At 40.2% G+C, this 17,908-nt stretch overlaps 1 protein-coding gene across 1 annotated transcript in view; it reads left to right on the top strand.

Annotated features, from left to right (window-relative positions):
• Positions 1 to 532: 532 nt before the first annotated feature.
• Positions 533 to 17,908, top strand: part of CYP19A1 (cytochrome P450 family 19 subfamily A member 1) — a 35,806-nt gene continuing 18,430 nt past the window's right edge. The window contains exons 1-2 of the mRNA XM_019664247.1: positions 533 to 715; positions 7,585 to 7,735. Coding sequence (XP_019519792.1) covers positions 571 to 715; positions 7,585 to 7,735 — 296 coding nt within the window. The 5' untranslated portion in view covers positions 533 to 570. The remainder of the gene's footprint in view (positions 716 to 7,584; positions 7,736 to 17,908) is intronic.

Below are 17,908 nucleotides of genomic sequence, written 5' to 3'. Positions count from 1 at the left end.
GGAGAATCTGAGGATGCCTCACCGATGCCCAAGAAACAAGTTCTTGCTGGAGAAACTTATTCTTTGGGGGGAAGTAACTTTGAGCAAGGAAGGGGGTTGGAGGTTTTTTTTTTTAAACCAATTTGGCTTCAAAGGGAAAGATTACCTAAAACAAATTCCGGTGATGAAGTCACAGAATGACTCCACTTCTGAAACAAACTTCGTTTTCTTATATTTTGGTAAGAAATTTGACTTTCAATTGGGAATTCAGTCACTCTACCCACTCAAGGGCAAGGTGATAAGGTTCTATCAGACCAAACGTCTAAATGAACCTGAGACACTACCAAGGTCAGAAATGCTGAACTTCAAGCCAAAAGATCTCTCTTTAGCTTGCTTGTTTTGACTTGTAACCATAAATTTGTCTTGTCTAAGTGTCCGATCGCAGTATAAAACGAAGTGCCGACCTCTACAGTACAGCATTTCTGAAGCAATAGGAGTCCTACATGTAAGTTTGGAGGATTCTCTAATCGCTCTGCCCCTTTGATTTCCACAGGACTTTAAATTGCTTCCCTTGAAATCAAGGAACACAAGATGATTTTGGAAATGCTGAACCCAATGCATTATAACATCACAAGCATGGTGCCCGAAGCTGTGCCTCTTGCCACTATGCCAATACTGCTGTTCACTGGCTTGCTTCTCTTTGTTTGGAATCATGAGGACGCATCCTCAATCCCCGGTAAGTCAGTCATTCAAGTTTGTATCTAAGGAGCTTGTTACTTGGGAGTTTTGGGACATGATGGTAAAGAAAATTTTGTAAAAGGACACAGTACAGATGTGGGGAGATGGCTGAAGATTAGCAAATGAAGACGCAGGTGAAATTTTTTATTCCAATTATCATTTTAAATAAATTTTAAATAAAAACACTAAGAAAAAAATCTTAGATAATCCTTTCCACTCTGTGCTTTGCTTTGGAAAACATGGCATGAATCCTTTAAGGTAAGCTTGAGATAGAGTGGAGCAAGGTAAAATTCCAGATGTTTTTGTTTGTTTTGTAGATTCAAATTTATTTTAATTTTGCTCTGAAGATGGAAGTGTCTCCGGAATGCCTTCTATATTCCTTTCCTTCTCCTTCCCACTTTGCCTCATCCATGTCTTCTCCCTGTCTTAAACTTGTTCTGTTTCTTTATCCCACTCTTCATTTTCTTTTATTATTGGGAAGGGGCGGGGTGGTGGTGCCACAGTAAGGGCTGAATACCACCTGGTCAGTGGAGGAAGGATGAAGACCACTATAATTCCCTCGGAACATCACACCCTGATGGAATCTTCAACAAGATCTGTGGGTTAACCAAAAGTAGAGTATAATATCATTATCCAGATAATTCCAGTAGAAACCCCGACCACTCCACCACTACCAGATTAATTCAGAATTATCAGAAATATCAGACGAGTTCTTTAGTTTTCAGTGAAAATTCCTCATGGCAGACACCTGTCCCCAATCCCATAAGATATATATGGTATGGGCATATATTCAGGAGCGTAGTTATTAGACTTTCAAGTGTGGTGGGCCTCGTTACAGCATGATTTAGAGTGGGGGTGTGGGGTTCGTGCAAAGTGCTCTGTGTCTGGGTTCTTTAAGAATTTCCAGTCTCTCTAATTGAGCTTGGTATTTTAGGTTACTTCAGTGCAATTTAACAGAATGCTAGCTAATTTTGTTCCTTACTACTTGATGGGATCTGGGGGAAGACTCTTCCATGGTCTTTAACTCGAACCCTTTCCCCTCCACTGCCCCTTTCTCACTGGATTCCTCCTTCCCCAGTGGGCTCCCAGGTCAAGAAGGTCCATGAATGGTGGAGGTGAGGTGAGTACATTTTAAACAAGCCCTCTCCCCACCACCAGATGTTTATGTGGCAGGTTGTGGTAGAACTCCCTCAGACCCTTGAGTGAGGAGGTCAGCCTAGGGGGGCGAGTATGAGAACTGGCATCTCTGCAGCTCTGGATAAGGAGCCTAGGTGGCAGCCCATGCTGTCTACCACTTCTGGGCTGGGGAAATGGTGCTGACATACACCGATAGTCAGGCCATGTAGTGCTGTGCTTCTCAGCCATGTCTGAGGTGGGATCCCCATGTTGGTATGTTTAAAAACTCTCCCCAAGTGACTTTCATGAGCAGCCATGGCTGATAGCCACGGATATGAGCCCAATACCTTCATTTGACAGACATGGTCAACTTTGACCAGCAAACGTTATGACAAGTATGGGAAACCATGAAGTTCAAACTCCTCATTTTACAAGTGAGGTGTTAAAGTCCAGAAAAGGGAAATGTCTTGTCAGCTCCTCAGCTGGAAGGAAAGTGGGAGTGCATGTGTGTGGCGAGGGCAACCAGAAGTCCTAAATCACAGATGGATGATCATTTTGCTAGCCATGGAATTTCTAGCACTGTGCTTTCCCTTTGAAAATGTGAATCCTGTAGTGACACAGACTCTGAGAGCCCATGGTTCCTGGTTGGCAAGGGAAGGTGAGGAAATTGGCCTGGTTGGGGTGGTTTTTGCTGGCCAATACCTCTGAACTCCTTTTGCCAGTTTCCTCAAATCACTGGCTCTCTGGGTTCTTGGCTTTATAGGTTTGGGGAAGCTTAGGGTCAGCAAAAACTGACCAGAGTTAAGAAGGTATAATGATTCAAAGCCCTTAAGTACGTTGCAGTTTACAAAGCAGCTTCACACTCATTTCCCCTTGTGATCCTCACAGCACTCTGGTGAGATGGGTATGTTTATGCCTATTTTACAGATAAGGAAACTGAGACATAGAGATGGTAGATGTTACACAGCTAGTAAGTGAAGAAACTGGGACTCAAATCTAAACTTCTTCAACCCTTATTTACTGAGAGGCCCTGCTGTGTCAGGTTCTGGGGGTTAGGGGGATGAGGAGGGCGCAAAGATGACACACAAAGGCAGGTGACTTAGTGCCAGGGGGAAGTATGCGAGTCCGGGGGAGGAAAGAGTCGTTCCTACCTGGGGCTTTGTAAGTCTCAGGTCTGAGAAATCGCCCCAAGTTCACTGATCTTTGCCCAGGACTCACAGTTACCTGGCACCTGGCAGCTCTCCCTTCCCCAAGGACACACAGCCATCCCCAACCTTGCATGTGGGTCCTCTCCTCCAGAGCCCCTCTGCCCTGGGCACCACATCCCCAGAAAGGGACACAGGGAAAAAAAGGACATGGCAACATTCTCTTTCTTTCCCATTAATAAAATATTTCACAGACAAGTGCACAAATAAATATGTTGTCACAGTCCAAGANTTTTTTGGCACCCTCTGTATTTGAACCCCTTTACCCTCTTCTACCTCCCCTGCCCTTAACCTCTGGTAAGAGATTGTCTGTGTCTATGAGTTTTTGCTTGTTTGTCTTGTTAATGGATTGAAAAAATCAACATAGTTAAAATGGCCATATTACCTGAAAAAATATACAGATTTAATGGAATTCCCATCAAAATCTCAATGGCATTTTTTAAAGAAATAGAACAAAAAAATCAGATTTGTATGGGATCACAAAAGGCCTTTAATAGACAAAGCAATGTGGAGGGGAAAAAAAAGCAAGTCTGGAGGTATCACATTCCCTGACTTCTAATTATACTATGAAGTGAAAATATCAAAACAGCATTGTATGGGCAGAAAAATAGATTCACAAACCAATGGAACAGAACTGAAAACCTAGAAATAATCCCACATCTATATGGGCAAATAATTTTTGACAAAAGAGGCAAAAGCGTACAATGGAGAAAAGAAAGCCTCTTCAAAAATGGTGCTGGGAAAATTGGAAAGCCACGTGCAAAAGAATGAAACTAGACTGCTATCTGTCACCATATACCAAATTTAACTTACAATGGATCAACGGCCTAAATACAAGACCTGAAATAATAAATTGCATAGAATGAAACATAGGTACTAAACTTATGGACCTTGGTCTTAGAGAGGATTTTATTATTTAACCTCAAAAGCAGGGGAAGTAAAAGCAAAAATAAATGATTGGGACTCTATCAAACTAAAAAGCTTCTGCACAGCAAAAGAAGCCATTATCCAAAGAGGCAATGGACCAAATGGGAGAAGATATTTGCAAACAACACCTCCAATAAGAGGCTAATATCCAAAATATATAGAGAACTCATACAGCTCAACAACAACAGCAAAACAATCCAATTAAAAAAATGGGCAGAGGACCTAAACAGACACTTCTCCCAAGAAGGCATACAAATGGCCAACAGGTATATGAAAAGATGCTCAACTTCAGTAGCTATGAGGGAAATGCAAATCAAAACCACAATGAGATAACACCTCACACCTGTTAGGATGGCTGTTATCAGCAAGACAATAACAAGCATTGGAGAGGCTGTGGAGAAAAAGGAACCCTCATACACTGCTGGTGGGAATGTAAACTGGTGCAGCCACTATGGAAAACAGTATGGAGTTTCCCCAAAAAATTAAGAATAGAGCTATCATAGCAATCTCTCTTCTAGGTATCTACCCCAAAAATCTGAAAACATTTATCCATAAGATATATGTACCCCTATGTTCATTGCAGCATTANCCCCCAGAGATAAACAGGCTTCTGTTTTGTGACAATCATTTCTTGCTTTTTTTTTTTTTACACTTTTGCCACCTCATTTCACATCCCCAAACAATAGTTTAATTCCGCCTGGTTTTAAATGTTTTAGCAATAGAATCCTGCTTATTTATTATTCTATCTTGCTGCTCTTGCTCAATATTATGCTTGTAAGATTCATCCACATTGTGGCATGCAGCTATAGCTCATATGGTATGCAGTTACATGAACATCTCGTGGTTTAATTACTGATTCTACTGTTGATGGACATTTAGGATGTCTTTGGTTTGGGGCTATTGTGAAAAGTGCTGCTATGAACATTTGTGTGTGCAGGTTTCTCTAGGGGGTATACCTACCACAAAAAGCAACAGCTTCTTGATTAGACAGCAGGTGAGAGGTCTCAATTGTTGGTTTCACAGAGGCTGTCTCTACACAAAAATGCAGTGAAGTATTTACTGCATTTTTGCAATCACTGCATGCCTAGATAAGCATTCCTCAATCTGAGAAGCAGAAAACAGCTTAACATGTAAATGCAACCAGAATATTTCCCTAATGGCGTACCAAAGTTTCTCCCTTCCTAGAGCATTCTTCTCCCCAGGTGGAGGGTGTATGATATACAGAGGATGCCAAAAAAAAAAAGTATACACATTTTAAGAAAGGAGAAAAAACTGTTATTAAAATTGTAATAACATATACCAATCACAAAAGATGAATACAAGACATACGTATACATTTTTTTGGCACCCCTGGTACATGTAAATGAAAGGATCACATTGTGTCATTTATTTGATTTTGTACTTTTTATCCACGTTCTCTCCTCTCCTGCCCGGGACTCTGACGGGCACCTAGTTATACTTCTCATGCTATCTCTAGTCCTTAACTAGGAGCTGGTGTCTATTCCTACAGCATCTCAGTAAGTGTTTGTTGGATGAATTAAGCTGACATATGGTTGATCACTAGGGACCTAAAGCTCTGATTCTCTTCTGGTTAGAACACTCCAGTTTTCAACCTAAGTCAAGTTCATCACAATTCCCTTTTCAGTAGATACAGCTCTGCACTGTCATATTTTATATTTGAATGGTGGCTCCCCCAAATTAAGACGTTTTACATGGTACCAAATTTTTAGATAAAAAATGAGAAGTGCAGCTTTTCATTTGTACGTCTTTGTTTCTCCTGAGCTTAGCATATTAAGTAAGTAAATGTTGAATAAATTTAGTCCCAAATAGCCAGATGTTTAACCTCATGTGGAATAAATGTATGTGATACAATGATATTTTTCCATTTTTATCCAAATGGAAATACAATCTAAAATACTCTAACAAAACAGAATGGCATTTAAAACTTCATCCTTTATATTATACACACGTCTAATTTTAAAAATTCATTCAGAAAACATTTATTGAGCATCCACAATGTTTCAAAAAATAAATATCCAGCAAAGTATTTTGTTATTATGCATATTTCAATTGATAGCATATTGGTGTATCTCATGACATTCTAAGGAAATACACATTCAATCAAATATGCTTGTTTAAATATTTTAAAGAACTTAATGAAATTATTTTATATAAAGTCAGTCATCTACTTATAGTGTCATTAAGACAATCATAAGATTGAGAACCCTTTGAAAATGTTTGCTTCTATATATATTAATAAATACCTCCATGTTAAAGAAAAAGAAACTGACAGGTTGTTCACATTAATAAAGCTATTGCAAAGTTAAGGGCTAAACCTTGTTTGTCAGTGTAGATGCCTGACCACTGTGCTGTACACCTGAATCTGAAGCTGAATAATATTAAATGTCAACTATAATTGTATATACATGGTCTCAGGATGTGGAGTACAGCATAGGGAATAGAGTCAGTGGATTTGTAACAGCTATATACGATGTCAGAGGGATAGTAGGTTGGGGGAGGGGGGTTATCACTTTGTGAGGGGTGTAAATGTCTAACTATTACATTGTTTTATACACCTGAAACTAATAAAATAAAAATCTAATTTAGATGATTCAAGCAAAACCTAGATTATCTAGATTATTACATAACTCTTGCCCATGGAGTGAGAGTACTATCTCGTATAGTTGTGCATGTTTTGGATTCATAATTATTTTACTGACAGATGAAATTAAAGGAGAAAGGCTTAGAAAAGCTACCATTTTCTAAATAAATAATACTTTTAAAACTATTCAAAAAAGTTTTTGTCTAACTTTTCACCACCGGTGGTAAAATCAAGTTACCACATTTGGTCTCTGATAGAAGCAACAGCACATTCCCCGTTTATTCGCTGGATACATGTCTTCACAATTCTGCCATCCTCTACATAAGCAAGGATGGAACTGGCCGCTGCTCTTGAGTAAAACCACATCACTGGACTCAAATTCTGATCTAAAAACACTGATCAGATTCATTGCCTAATTCTTCAAATCTTAGATTTGTTTTGCCTAATGAGATTGAGCTTAAGATTCTTAAACTCAATCCTTTCCAAAGGAGAGAAAAAAAGAAATGGATGTTCTTTGTTTCGACATTATCTTTGTAAATCATGTTTCTCTTAATTAAAAAGATTACATCAAAACAACCTAATTTTAACCCACGCATTCTGTCAGCTGGGACATTTAAACCAAAAGCTTTCAGGCAAAACTAGGCAGCCAAACAGTTCTGTCAGTTTATCACTTGTTTCCATGCTTATAACTGAATGGACTGATTGGCTTGATTTGAAACTCATTGACACCATTTAACATGGCAAGAAAATAGTAGGCACATACTCTTGTTCATGCAGACTGAACGACTGAGACCAGAGGGAACTAGTGTGATGGACAATGAACTACTCTTTATTCATGGAGGGTAAAGAGCTCCACGTTAAGCTTATTGGTTTATTTTTTTTATTTTTATTTTTTTAGGGATTCACAGGTATACATCAGAAGATGTAAAAGGGATAAAAGAACAAGAACAGCAGTAACATTAAACAGTTGCCCTTTTTGGTGTTACTAAACTGCTGCCTGTCTGATAACTTTCCTAGGTCCTGGTTATTGTATGGGAATTGGACCCCTCATCTCCCACTGCAGGTTCCTGTGGATGGGCGTCGGCAGTGCCTGCAACTACTACAACAAGATGTATGGAGAGTTCATGCGAGTCTGGATATGTGGTGAGGAAACACTCATCATCAGCAAGTAAGTCTAGCCTGTTACTAATCAGAGACCTATTTTTAAAGTCAGCACTGGGTTTTTTTCTATTAAAAAGCAAACAAACTTATTTTGATATCTTGACGTCTTTGTTTCTAAGGCTGTGTTTTTACCACTCCAATAAAGGCGAGCAATTTCCCGGTAAAAATCTAACACTGTAGACAAGTGAAATAATGGGCTTTGCCATCATTTCAGAGGTACATAGATAAAGAACTCTGGAAAGTTGGGAAATTATTCCAAATCTCTCTGAGAAGTGAATGTAGAAACTTAGAATCCAGGTGACTTTGTTCTGACAAAATATACTTTAGAGAGAGGCGTTATTTTTTTTTTTCTTTCTTAAGATTTTGGTCTTATCTCTACAAGTAAGCATTAAAAACAACCAACCAACCAAACAAACAAACAAACACACCGGAAACAAAGAAATCTGGCTGTACCAATTTGCTAATGTTTTTCTAATGCCAGGCTCCTAGGCACCTCTAGAAGGGTAGACAGTAGAAAAAGAAGCCATTGGGATGTTGCTACCCTGTTTATGACTGCATGCCAGTGTCCTAGCTGAGTGATCTGAAATAAAGCAGGAACAATATTGACCATTAAAAGAAATGATGTCCCCCTCAACTGTTATATTTTCTGGACGACTTCAGCAGATTGAATTCACTCCAGAGTTCGACTACGAAGAACTAGTTTTGCAAAATACTCGTTTTCTTATTTATTAATCATAAAAAATAGAGAATTTCAGAGAGCATATTTCACTAGACTTTCAGCTACCTTTACTAGGTTTTTAGCAAGGCTATATGCCAACACAGTCTCATTAATGAGTTTTTACATTTATAATCCCTAATTTGGCTTTACCCACAAACAAAGATTGGCCAGGGTATTTTACTGATTTATTAGTATTATTTGTTCAGATACATAGACTATCACCCAGAAGTAGTGAAGCATTTCTGGAAACTACAATGATTTTTTTTCAAGCTAAAATTACATACATCATTGCATAAAATACTATAGCACCCCCAAAAGCCCAATTCTTTGAACTAAATACCTGAGAGAAGGAAATGGGGCAGAAAAATGTATTATCCTCCCAAATATTTTGAACTATCCTGTAATGTTATTGTGGACCAATCTAATACCTCAATTTTTGCCTGTTTTGTTTTTGTTTTTGTCCGTTTCTTCGGTTTGGTGTTGTAGCACTTTTAAGAGTAGTTAAGGCAGACCATGTTTATGTAACTAAGCTTAAATAGCTTCAGGTTGAAATGTCGTTTTATTAGGTTCATTGTGAAACAACACTAATGCAGAGGTTCTCCAAGTGCAGTTCCTCAACCAGTAGCATCAGCATCACCTGGGAACTTGTTAGAAACGCACACTCTTAGGTCCCACCCTGACCTACTAAATAAGAGAGCCTGGGGGTGGGCCCAGCAATGTGTTTTCACAAGCTCTCTGGGGGATTCTGAGGCACACTCAACCTTGAGAACTACACGCTCCTGGCTGGAATGTAAGAACTCTTGGATTTCACTTCTCCTGGGATATTGAGCTCTGGTCAGCCAAATTTAAGTGAATTTGATATGTCCTCATTTTAAAAATCAATATTCACTTTTGCAACTGACTGCTGTCTCAAAAATGTCCCGGGACTGATGACATTTAGGCTCGGGGGATTGGGACATTCACGCCTGTTCTTTCACCTCCAGCACAAGCTACCTTCCAGCCCTCAAGTCCGCACCTGCCTTCTCTTCTCACCTATTTCCCCCAGCAGACAGGTGAAGTGACTCACAGGATATTTATCCAAAAGGATATTCACCTGCAGCTCAGGGTCTGGAGCACGTTAAAGTAACTCAGGGAGCTTATAAACTGCCAATGCCCAGGCCACACCCCAACTTTTCGAATCTCTGGGGGTGGGACCCGGGCATCAGCAGTGTTTAGAGCTCACTAGGTGATTCCAGTGTGCTGTGGAGCTTGAGAGAGGAGAGGAGGTAAAAAGCTTCAGGGCAGAGGGCCCTTTTCCTGGGTTAGAGGAAACAGCCAAGCAGAGTTGGAGTGGTTTTTGTCTTATTGTGTTACCCTTAAGCCTAGCTCAGGTGGTGGCAGTGTAAGGCTAGAACTGGAGTAAAGAATGATGCATGTGAGAATGGACCAAGGACCAGAGCAGAAATTGCACTTATATTCTAGATGCTTCGATCACCAGATAAATTCCCTGGAGTCCCAAAGCCAGTCCCTGAAGTAGGATCTTCATTACAGCATCCGACCACTCTGCTGTCTCAATTAGGAAAGTGACCTTAGCAATCTGACCAAGTCAGGTGCTGATTCATGCTGGAGACGTGGACACAATCCATCCCGTCCTTCCCCCAGCTTCTCCCAGTTCTTTGCTTGTCCTGTCCTCACAGGCTTTTCACTGGTTAGAATCTCTGTGTTCTTTTTAATTGCCTCTGAGCCGCTCAATTTTGTTGTTAAGGGCAGAGACCCCTGCGGAATAGGACATGTTTGTCCCTATCTCCTTTCCTTCCCTGCTCTTCAGGCCCATTTCAGAACTACCTGTACCTCTTGAAAAGACCCCATTGGACCTCAGAAAGCTTTTCATTTTTATTTGAATAGTTTGCCGGATCTTTTTTCTTTTGAAAAGTTTGAGATCTGTAGTCATTACAACAGTGTAGAGATTAAAGCCCAACTTTTCTAACCAGTTTAGTCCAGAAGTGGTGGGGGAAGTCAGACATGAGTGCTGCTGGAATGTGGCCTGAGCAGCTGGGGGCTTCAGGAGAAGGTTCATCTGATCATGTGTAGATAAAGGATGCACAATTCTCCAGTCAGGTATATGCTAAATTAAGGAGGGTCTACAGAAATTGTGCATGACAGTATATGTCATGTGTATATATTATTTTTTGTCATGAATACAAAAGAAAAAAGGAATGTGGATAGCATCCATAAAGCAGAATTAGCAGTTCACATGCCAATTAGGGTCATGTTTACATATCTGTTAACAATTAATATACTAATTAGGGTTATAGTTGTACATGTTTTCATATGCATAAATTTATAGGGAATTCACTCATTCTTTAAACAAGTATTTATTGAGAATTTTTTACTTACTAAGCATTGGATAACCCTAACATATTGTAGTCATTACTGGCTCTATTCATTCATTAAATAAATATTTATTGAGCACTTACTATGTATGCTGGGAATGGTGAACAAATCAGCCAAAAAGTCCTACTGTCACAGAAATATATTGTTAATATGCCAACAGTAAAATGTATAGCATAACAGTAGGGTGACCAACTGTCTCAGTTTACCTGGGGCTATGGGGATTCCCAAGATTTGGGACTCTCAATACTAAAACTTGCACAGTTCCAGGCAAACCAGGATGGTTTCTCACAAAATTATCAGGTAGATATGTGCTATATAGAAAATTAAAGTATAGAAGGGGAATGGGGACGAGGGTATTTGCAGGAATGGGAGTGCAGTTTTAAGTAGGTGATCAAGGAAGGCCTCTTTGAGAAGATAACATTTGAATAATGACTTAAAGGAAGTGAGGGAGAAAGCTATGCAGAAATCTAGAGAAAAAACATTCCAGACAGAAGGAACAGTGAATGCAAAGGCTCTGAGATGGGGGCCTGTCTGAAATGTTCCTTGATACCAGTATGTCTGGTGGAAGAGTAGTAAAGATGAGGTTAGAGAGGAACTAGGATACCTACTCATGTGGGGCCTTACAGGCCACTGTAACAATGCTGGCTTTTATCCTGTGTGAGATGGGAAACCATTGAAGAGTTTGAGCAGAGGAGTGACATATCTGACTCATTCATATGTCACCAGAATAATTCTGGCTTCCCTGTTGAGAATAGATGGCAACAGCTGGGTATAGAGAGTGTTAGGCGAGAGATAATGGTGGCTGGTTCGAGTGAGAGCAGTAGAAGTGATAAGATGATGAGGTGAAATTCTGGGCATATTTTGAAGGCAAAGCCAATATTTGCTAACAGATTATATATTGGGTGTGAGAGGCAAGGTGATGCCACAGTTTTTGCCTTGCACACCTGGAAGAATGAGGATATTGCATAACCTGAGCTAGGCGGAGCAAGTTTGGTATGGGAAAAAATCAGGACTCCATTTCAGGCATTTTGACTTGACATGTCCAGTAGACATCTGAGTGAGATGTTAAGAAGCAAGGTCTGAGCCTTCAGACTGTCAACAAAACTTCACTGCCACCAGTCCAGTGCTAACAGGACTCCCCAGTCTGGGGTACGGTAAAGGGAGAAACTTTATTTAGATAAACAGTTTGCAAACCAGGGAAACGGTAACCTCCAGTAGAAACCAAAACTGCACTCATCCAAGACAAAGGGGAGGCCCACTTATATAAAGAAAGTGCTCCCTGGTCCCTGATTGGTCCATTTTATGCAAATAAGGAATCCAAATTTGCATCGTTTTCTTGGTCCAAATAACACGTCCTGATTGGTTCAAATCACACATCCTGGTTGGTGGATATGGAGCCGCTTTGATTGGCTGATAAAAATGCAAATAAGAGTATAGCTATGAAACTCAGACTGAACAGGGCAATTCTCAAGCCCATTAACCAAAATATTCCAGGAACTCCTTTATAAGTTTCAGCTCAGACAGCAGGAACACAGGCAGTGCAGGAGGCTTGGCAGCTCAGTCTGCAGCTTTTCCCTGATATGCAGTATGAATGTAAAACAACGGCTGCTAGACTCTGATTATGAATTTGGGCCCCATTATCCACAAAGAGTCCTTCTTGGCAGATATATTTCTTCTCGAGGTCCACAAGACCTTCTACCATAGTTAGAAACTCAGCAAAGGAGGCTGAGAAGGAGAGCTAGATATAGAAAGGAAAACAAAGTGGTCTGAAAGCAAGGTGATAAATACATATCAGGGAAGAGGGAACTGGTAACTATGAAAGATACTGCCATATGAATACAGAGATTTGAGCATTGCATTTAGTAATAGGGAGGTCATGGGTGACCTTGACAAGAGTGTGCTTGGGACAATGGAGTAGTGTGGGGGAGGACAATGGAGTGAGTAGTAGGGGCAAAAGTCTGACTGGAATAGAGAATGGGGGGGAGAAGAATTGAAGGCAGGAGGTGTAAATAACTCTTCTGAGCAGTTTGCCATAAAGTAGGCAGAGAAACGGAACAGAACTGCAGAGGGATGTGTAGTCCAAGCAGTTTTGTTTGTTAAGACAGGAGAAAGTACAGCATATGTATTGTGACAGGAAGGCGTGGATACAGAAGCAAATTGTTGATGGAAGAGAATGAAAGGGTGTGCTAGGGGGTCCAGGTGACAAGTAGAGTTGGCCTTGAATAGGAGAGACATGAAAGTTCATCCACAGTAACAGGTGGGAAGGTTGAATATATGGGCACAGATCCTGGTGGTTGGAGCTTGCAGAGATTCTAGTTGCTTCTGTTTTCTCCTTCAGATAGAAAATAAAATTTTTAGCTGAGACTGAGGAGGGAGAAAGTGAAACATTTGAGGAGAGAGGAAGCAGGATATAACAGTCATCTAGAAGAGTGAGAAAGTGAATGGACTAGGAAAATGTAGAATTGCCAGCTGCACTACGGGCCCACTTGAATTTAACTGAGACCTGTCATCTGGAGTGTGTGTGTGTCTGTGTCTGTGTGTGTGTGTGTGTATATGCATATGCATGTGTGGGTTTTTTTCCCCAGCACAATTCAGCTGCCCGGTGCAAGCACAGAATAGCCTAGGAATTGGATTTAGCCAGGGTTGAGTTTTTGCCACGTAATTATGACAAAGTAAGGTGAGGGTCAGGGGGGTTGAGGATGCATGGAAGGGAGTGATTTTAATGATTGGCAGTGAAATGTTTTTTCCGACTCCCTATTAAGACAATGTTCAAATAAATAGGAAAGTTAAAAGAGCAGTTCTCCCATTTTCCCCCCAGGACATTAGCCTTTTGAAGAGACCAAGTCAGTTGTCTTTGTAGGATGCCCCACATTCTGAATTTCTCACATTGTTTCAGTGTGATGTCATTTGACATATTTCTCTATTCCTGTGTTTCTTATAGACTGAAAATTAGGTGTAAAGGCTCAATTAGGTTCAGATTAAACATTTTATAATAATACTTCATATTGCATCACATCAGGAAACAAGAAAGGTTGTCCTACTATTAATGATACTAAATTTGATCACTTGATTAGGGTGGTTACAGTCAGTTTTCTCTGTTAAAAAGATTTTTTTTTCTCCTGCTGTGACCCAAGTATTTAAGCTGGGTAAGTGAGGATATTAGAGGGGTAAAGGACAGTGAAAAGGTGGTAGGATTGATGGAGCATAAGCCTCCGGCACAGAACAGCTCTAGACAAGCCAAGTAGTCTTAAACGTGTGGAACCAAATATTCCATTTATGGTCTCCTCCGTATTTCTAGTACTTATCACCTGTGAACCTGGCCACAGCTATGTAGTTCTTTAAACTCAGAATAGGAGGGTGGCTTCCTGCTTACCACTTAACTTTCTTTCTGGCTCCTTTCCATTTTGAATAGACAATAGTTTTGCTATCTTTGGAGATGTCTATTCACTTTAGTTATGTTTAAAGAACAATGACCCACCCCAGTTACCAGATAACTTACACTACCCACTGTCCCTTCTCAGCCTCTCCTCAGTGATAATAAATCCTCACTCTTCCAACATGTCAGAATAGCATCTCTTTCAACTGGTATCACAGTGCGCGCACACACAAGGCGGGAGCAAGGTCTCTACTGTGCGAGGAATGCTCTGGGCCCCGGCGCCTATTTCTTCACTAACCTTCTCTTTTCCACTTTTCCAGTTTACTCTGGTAAGATAAAGCCAGCTTACTTTTGATAAAAACAAACAAACAAACAAAAACATTGTTTAAATTGCTTGTCTGCGGGCTGGTCACACTTAGTTTGCTCTGTATATCACTCTTTTGCCAAGGCTGAGCCTGTGACTCAAAATAACTGAGGTGTTGGTGCCCCCTAAAGGACGCATTGATTTGAAACGTTAGCTCTTTATTAACTAATCTTTAGTTGGGTTTAAATTTGGGGCTTCTTGTTCTCTTTTTAAAATTGATTACTAATTACTCAAAATAAATGGACAGGCCAACATGGTTAATTCAGTATACAAAGCTCTAGCGGTCAGAGCAGAAAAATAGTGTTCTGCTTGTCTTCTAAGCACTAAAAATTTTAGGTTCAAATTTGTGAATAAAGATTATACAAAATTACTTTCTGCTTTAATTATGAAATGAGGTAGGGGAAGATAAGAAAAGCTGTAGCCCTGAAATCTATTAATAAGAATTTCAGTCCTCTCTATAGCATGATTTTTCAATACAGGACAAAATTTTAGTTGTTAGTCAGTCAAATTAATTCCCTGGAATACAAATAGAAGGATCTAAATTTTTGTTTTTGTTTTTGTTTTTGTTGCTAAGAGGAAAACTTGTCCCAAATTCAGGATCATTTGATGAATATTATCTGGAATCAAATCAAGAGAATGTTTTACTTAATAGAGAATGTTTTGATTTGAACATAAGATTTTTTTCATGAAATAATTATCAAGTAAATAATTTAATCATATAATAATAATAATAATAATAATAATAATAATAATAATTCTGTTTTCATTTCTTGGGAATGCCATTATGTCAGGGGCTTTCTTTTAAAGTTTATCCAGGACTATGGAATCTATCACAAATGTGAGGGTTTGGCTAATACTTAGCTCAGAGCCTCCATTCAGCCAGAGCAGAGCTCTTTTGGCCCACTGTCTTCTATGAGAATGTGTTTTCACAGACATTAATGGAACGACCTCATTAAGGCAAAGTCATCCTTTTAGGAGCCAAGTGCCAACTTTGAAAGGGAGGAGCAAGTGCTGAGACAGCTCCTCCAGCCCAGCTTAAGAAACAGGCTGCATAATCACTAGTTACATGTAGCCACTCCCCATCTTCGAGGGGTATGTGTTCAGAAAACCCCCATAGTAAGAGAGTTTGCAGTTGAGAAATACAATTTCAGTGAAGTGGGAAGGAAGAATAAAAGTTGTAGTCAACACATGAAAACTTGTATAAATATTAAGTTCTCCATAAATAAATAAATAAATAAATAAATAAATAAATAATGACAGTGTCTCAAATAAAGATGACACCGATAATATTTCATGCGTCTTGAATTTGCACAATTAGGCACCGTGCAATTACTTTCCATCTTCTATCCCTTGCACACCAGAAAATGTCTAGGTTTTCCCACTTTTGTAGCATCAAAGAGATGTTTATAAATATATGTTGCTTTCTTGCAATAATGTGTATATTTTCTCCCTATTCCTCTTCTCAAATGTATAGTCATTTTTTTCAGTTTTATGATCTTTGCCTCTGAACTCCACTCTGGTCTTGGAGACATGGGATAATCTATAATACTCAGGTGGAAAAAGCCCTGGGCATCTATTTTGACTTACCTAGCAAACCTGTGCAGTTTAGTTCTCAAGCCCCAAATTCAAGGGTCATATCGCTATAGCTCTGCCTGTGGCAGATCCCCACCAGCACACACATGGTCAACTTTTATACATGGCTTGGCTCCTGCCTTGTTCACGTGGCTGAAACACAGGCTCATGGCAGTTTGCCCTGCCTCAGCTTTCTTCACGTCTCCCATAGTTGCACTGCAGAAAACTGCCACTCCTTCTCTGCTAACCACTCTGCCCCTTTCTTAAATTCCCCAACCCCGCTCCTTTTTTCTCATTATCTCCAAGAAAAATGGCTATCAATTTGAATATACTCGAGTGGAAACTTTTTGAAGTTGCAGAAACATATATGGAAAGAAGCAAATACGCCTGTATTTTATGCTTATACTTTATTGGGGGAAATTTCATTTGGCTCTGTTGTTCACATATAAATACTGTGACATAGGTCTTATAATCTAAGAGCCTATGGTCTTGCCCCTCAGGGGAGTCTGGGTAAGTAGACTTGGAACATACTTTGTTAGCACCAGGAGGCAGAGGGGGATAACTGAGATCTGGTTTGTGCCTAATGAGCACAGTCTCTGTGGGCCTCTGTGTTCTCTGTGTTCCTATTGTCTGCTCAGCAGCACAGGGCTGGTTGAGCGCCTCATACCTCAGAGGTGGTGTGCTGCAGTTTCATAGATGAAAAGACTGGGCTTTGGAGGGAGGTGGCTAAAATGTGACTTCTCTTTCCCTACTTGCTCACCCATAGCCATGCACGCCTGTGGGTGAGGATGTGGGGGTCTGGCTACCTGCACCTCCTTTTGCCCTGTTTTCTGCTTTGTGTCCTCACTGCACTGACTTTCTTCCAGATCCTTTAGATAATCTCATCTGATTTCTCCAAGTAGTATTTGTGTCTGGTCTATGCCTACTATACAACATTGGCATTTATAAAAGCAATGGACATACCAACACCAATTGTCCTGCTTGTTATCCTCTCTATCCTCTGATAAAGATCCTGTCTGTCTTTGTGCACCCTCCATCTCACCAGACAGAGGAAGGGCCACACAGCTTACTAACTCATGGCGTTTTGGCTTCCAGTTTCCTCGCCCATGCTGTTCATGGCCACCGCCATCGCTTAGCCCCTGTCCAGGTAGCCTGCTTCCTTCCGAGCCCTGCGCTAACCTATTTTCCAACTTCCACCCCTTTCCACAGGAAATTTAGTCACAGCATTTCTTAATTTTTTCTTGATAGATGAAAAAAGAACTTATTCTATCTACTCCGCAATTCTCAACTTCATAAATTCTCAACAGACTTCTTTTCTCTCAAAGCCCCTCTTTTGCTGAGCCATGAACTAGGAGTCCACTCTTCCCCACATCCTCACACACAGCATTCGTCCCAGCTGTTTCCCCTCCTCTCTCTCCTGTGCTTCTTGCACCTATCGTCCAATAAACTGCCCTACCATGTATCCTAAAAGGAATCACCATCCTTGATCCTTTTGATTATTAAATTACTCATTTATCTTTCCAACGCCACAGATTAACATCTAACAAGTCTTCATAAAATGTCTTTTCAACAAAGTGAATCCCTTTCTATAGAAGAATTCCATACTGTTGTCCTAAGAAGATAATATGGTCCTCACATGTGCAGTCCCCTATGACTTCGTCAGCTAGAATCCTATAACATTTTAAAAATCTCAGCGCCTCCTCGTGCCCCAGTTAGACAAGGATCTATAATACTCAGGTGGAAAAAGCCCTGGGCATCTATTTTGACTTACCTAGCA

The sequence above is a fragment of the Hipposideros armiger genome, unplaced genomic scaffold (genome assembly GCF_001890085.2).
Source record: "Hipposideros armiger isolate ML-2016 unplaced genomic scaffold, ASM189008v1 scaffold_12, whole genome shotgun sequence".
Lineage (NCBI taxonomy): Eukaryota > Metazoa > Chordata > Mammalia > Chiroptera > Hipposideridae > Hipposideros > Hipposideros armiger.
This window is presented reverse-complemented; position numbering and strand designations above follow the sequence as displayed.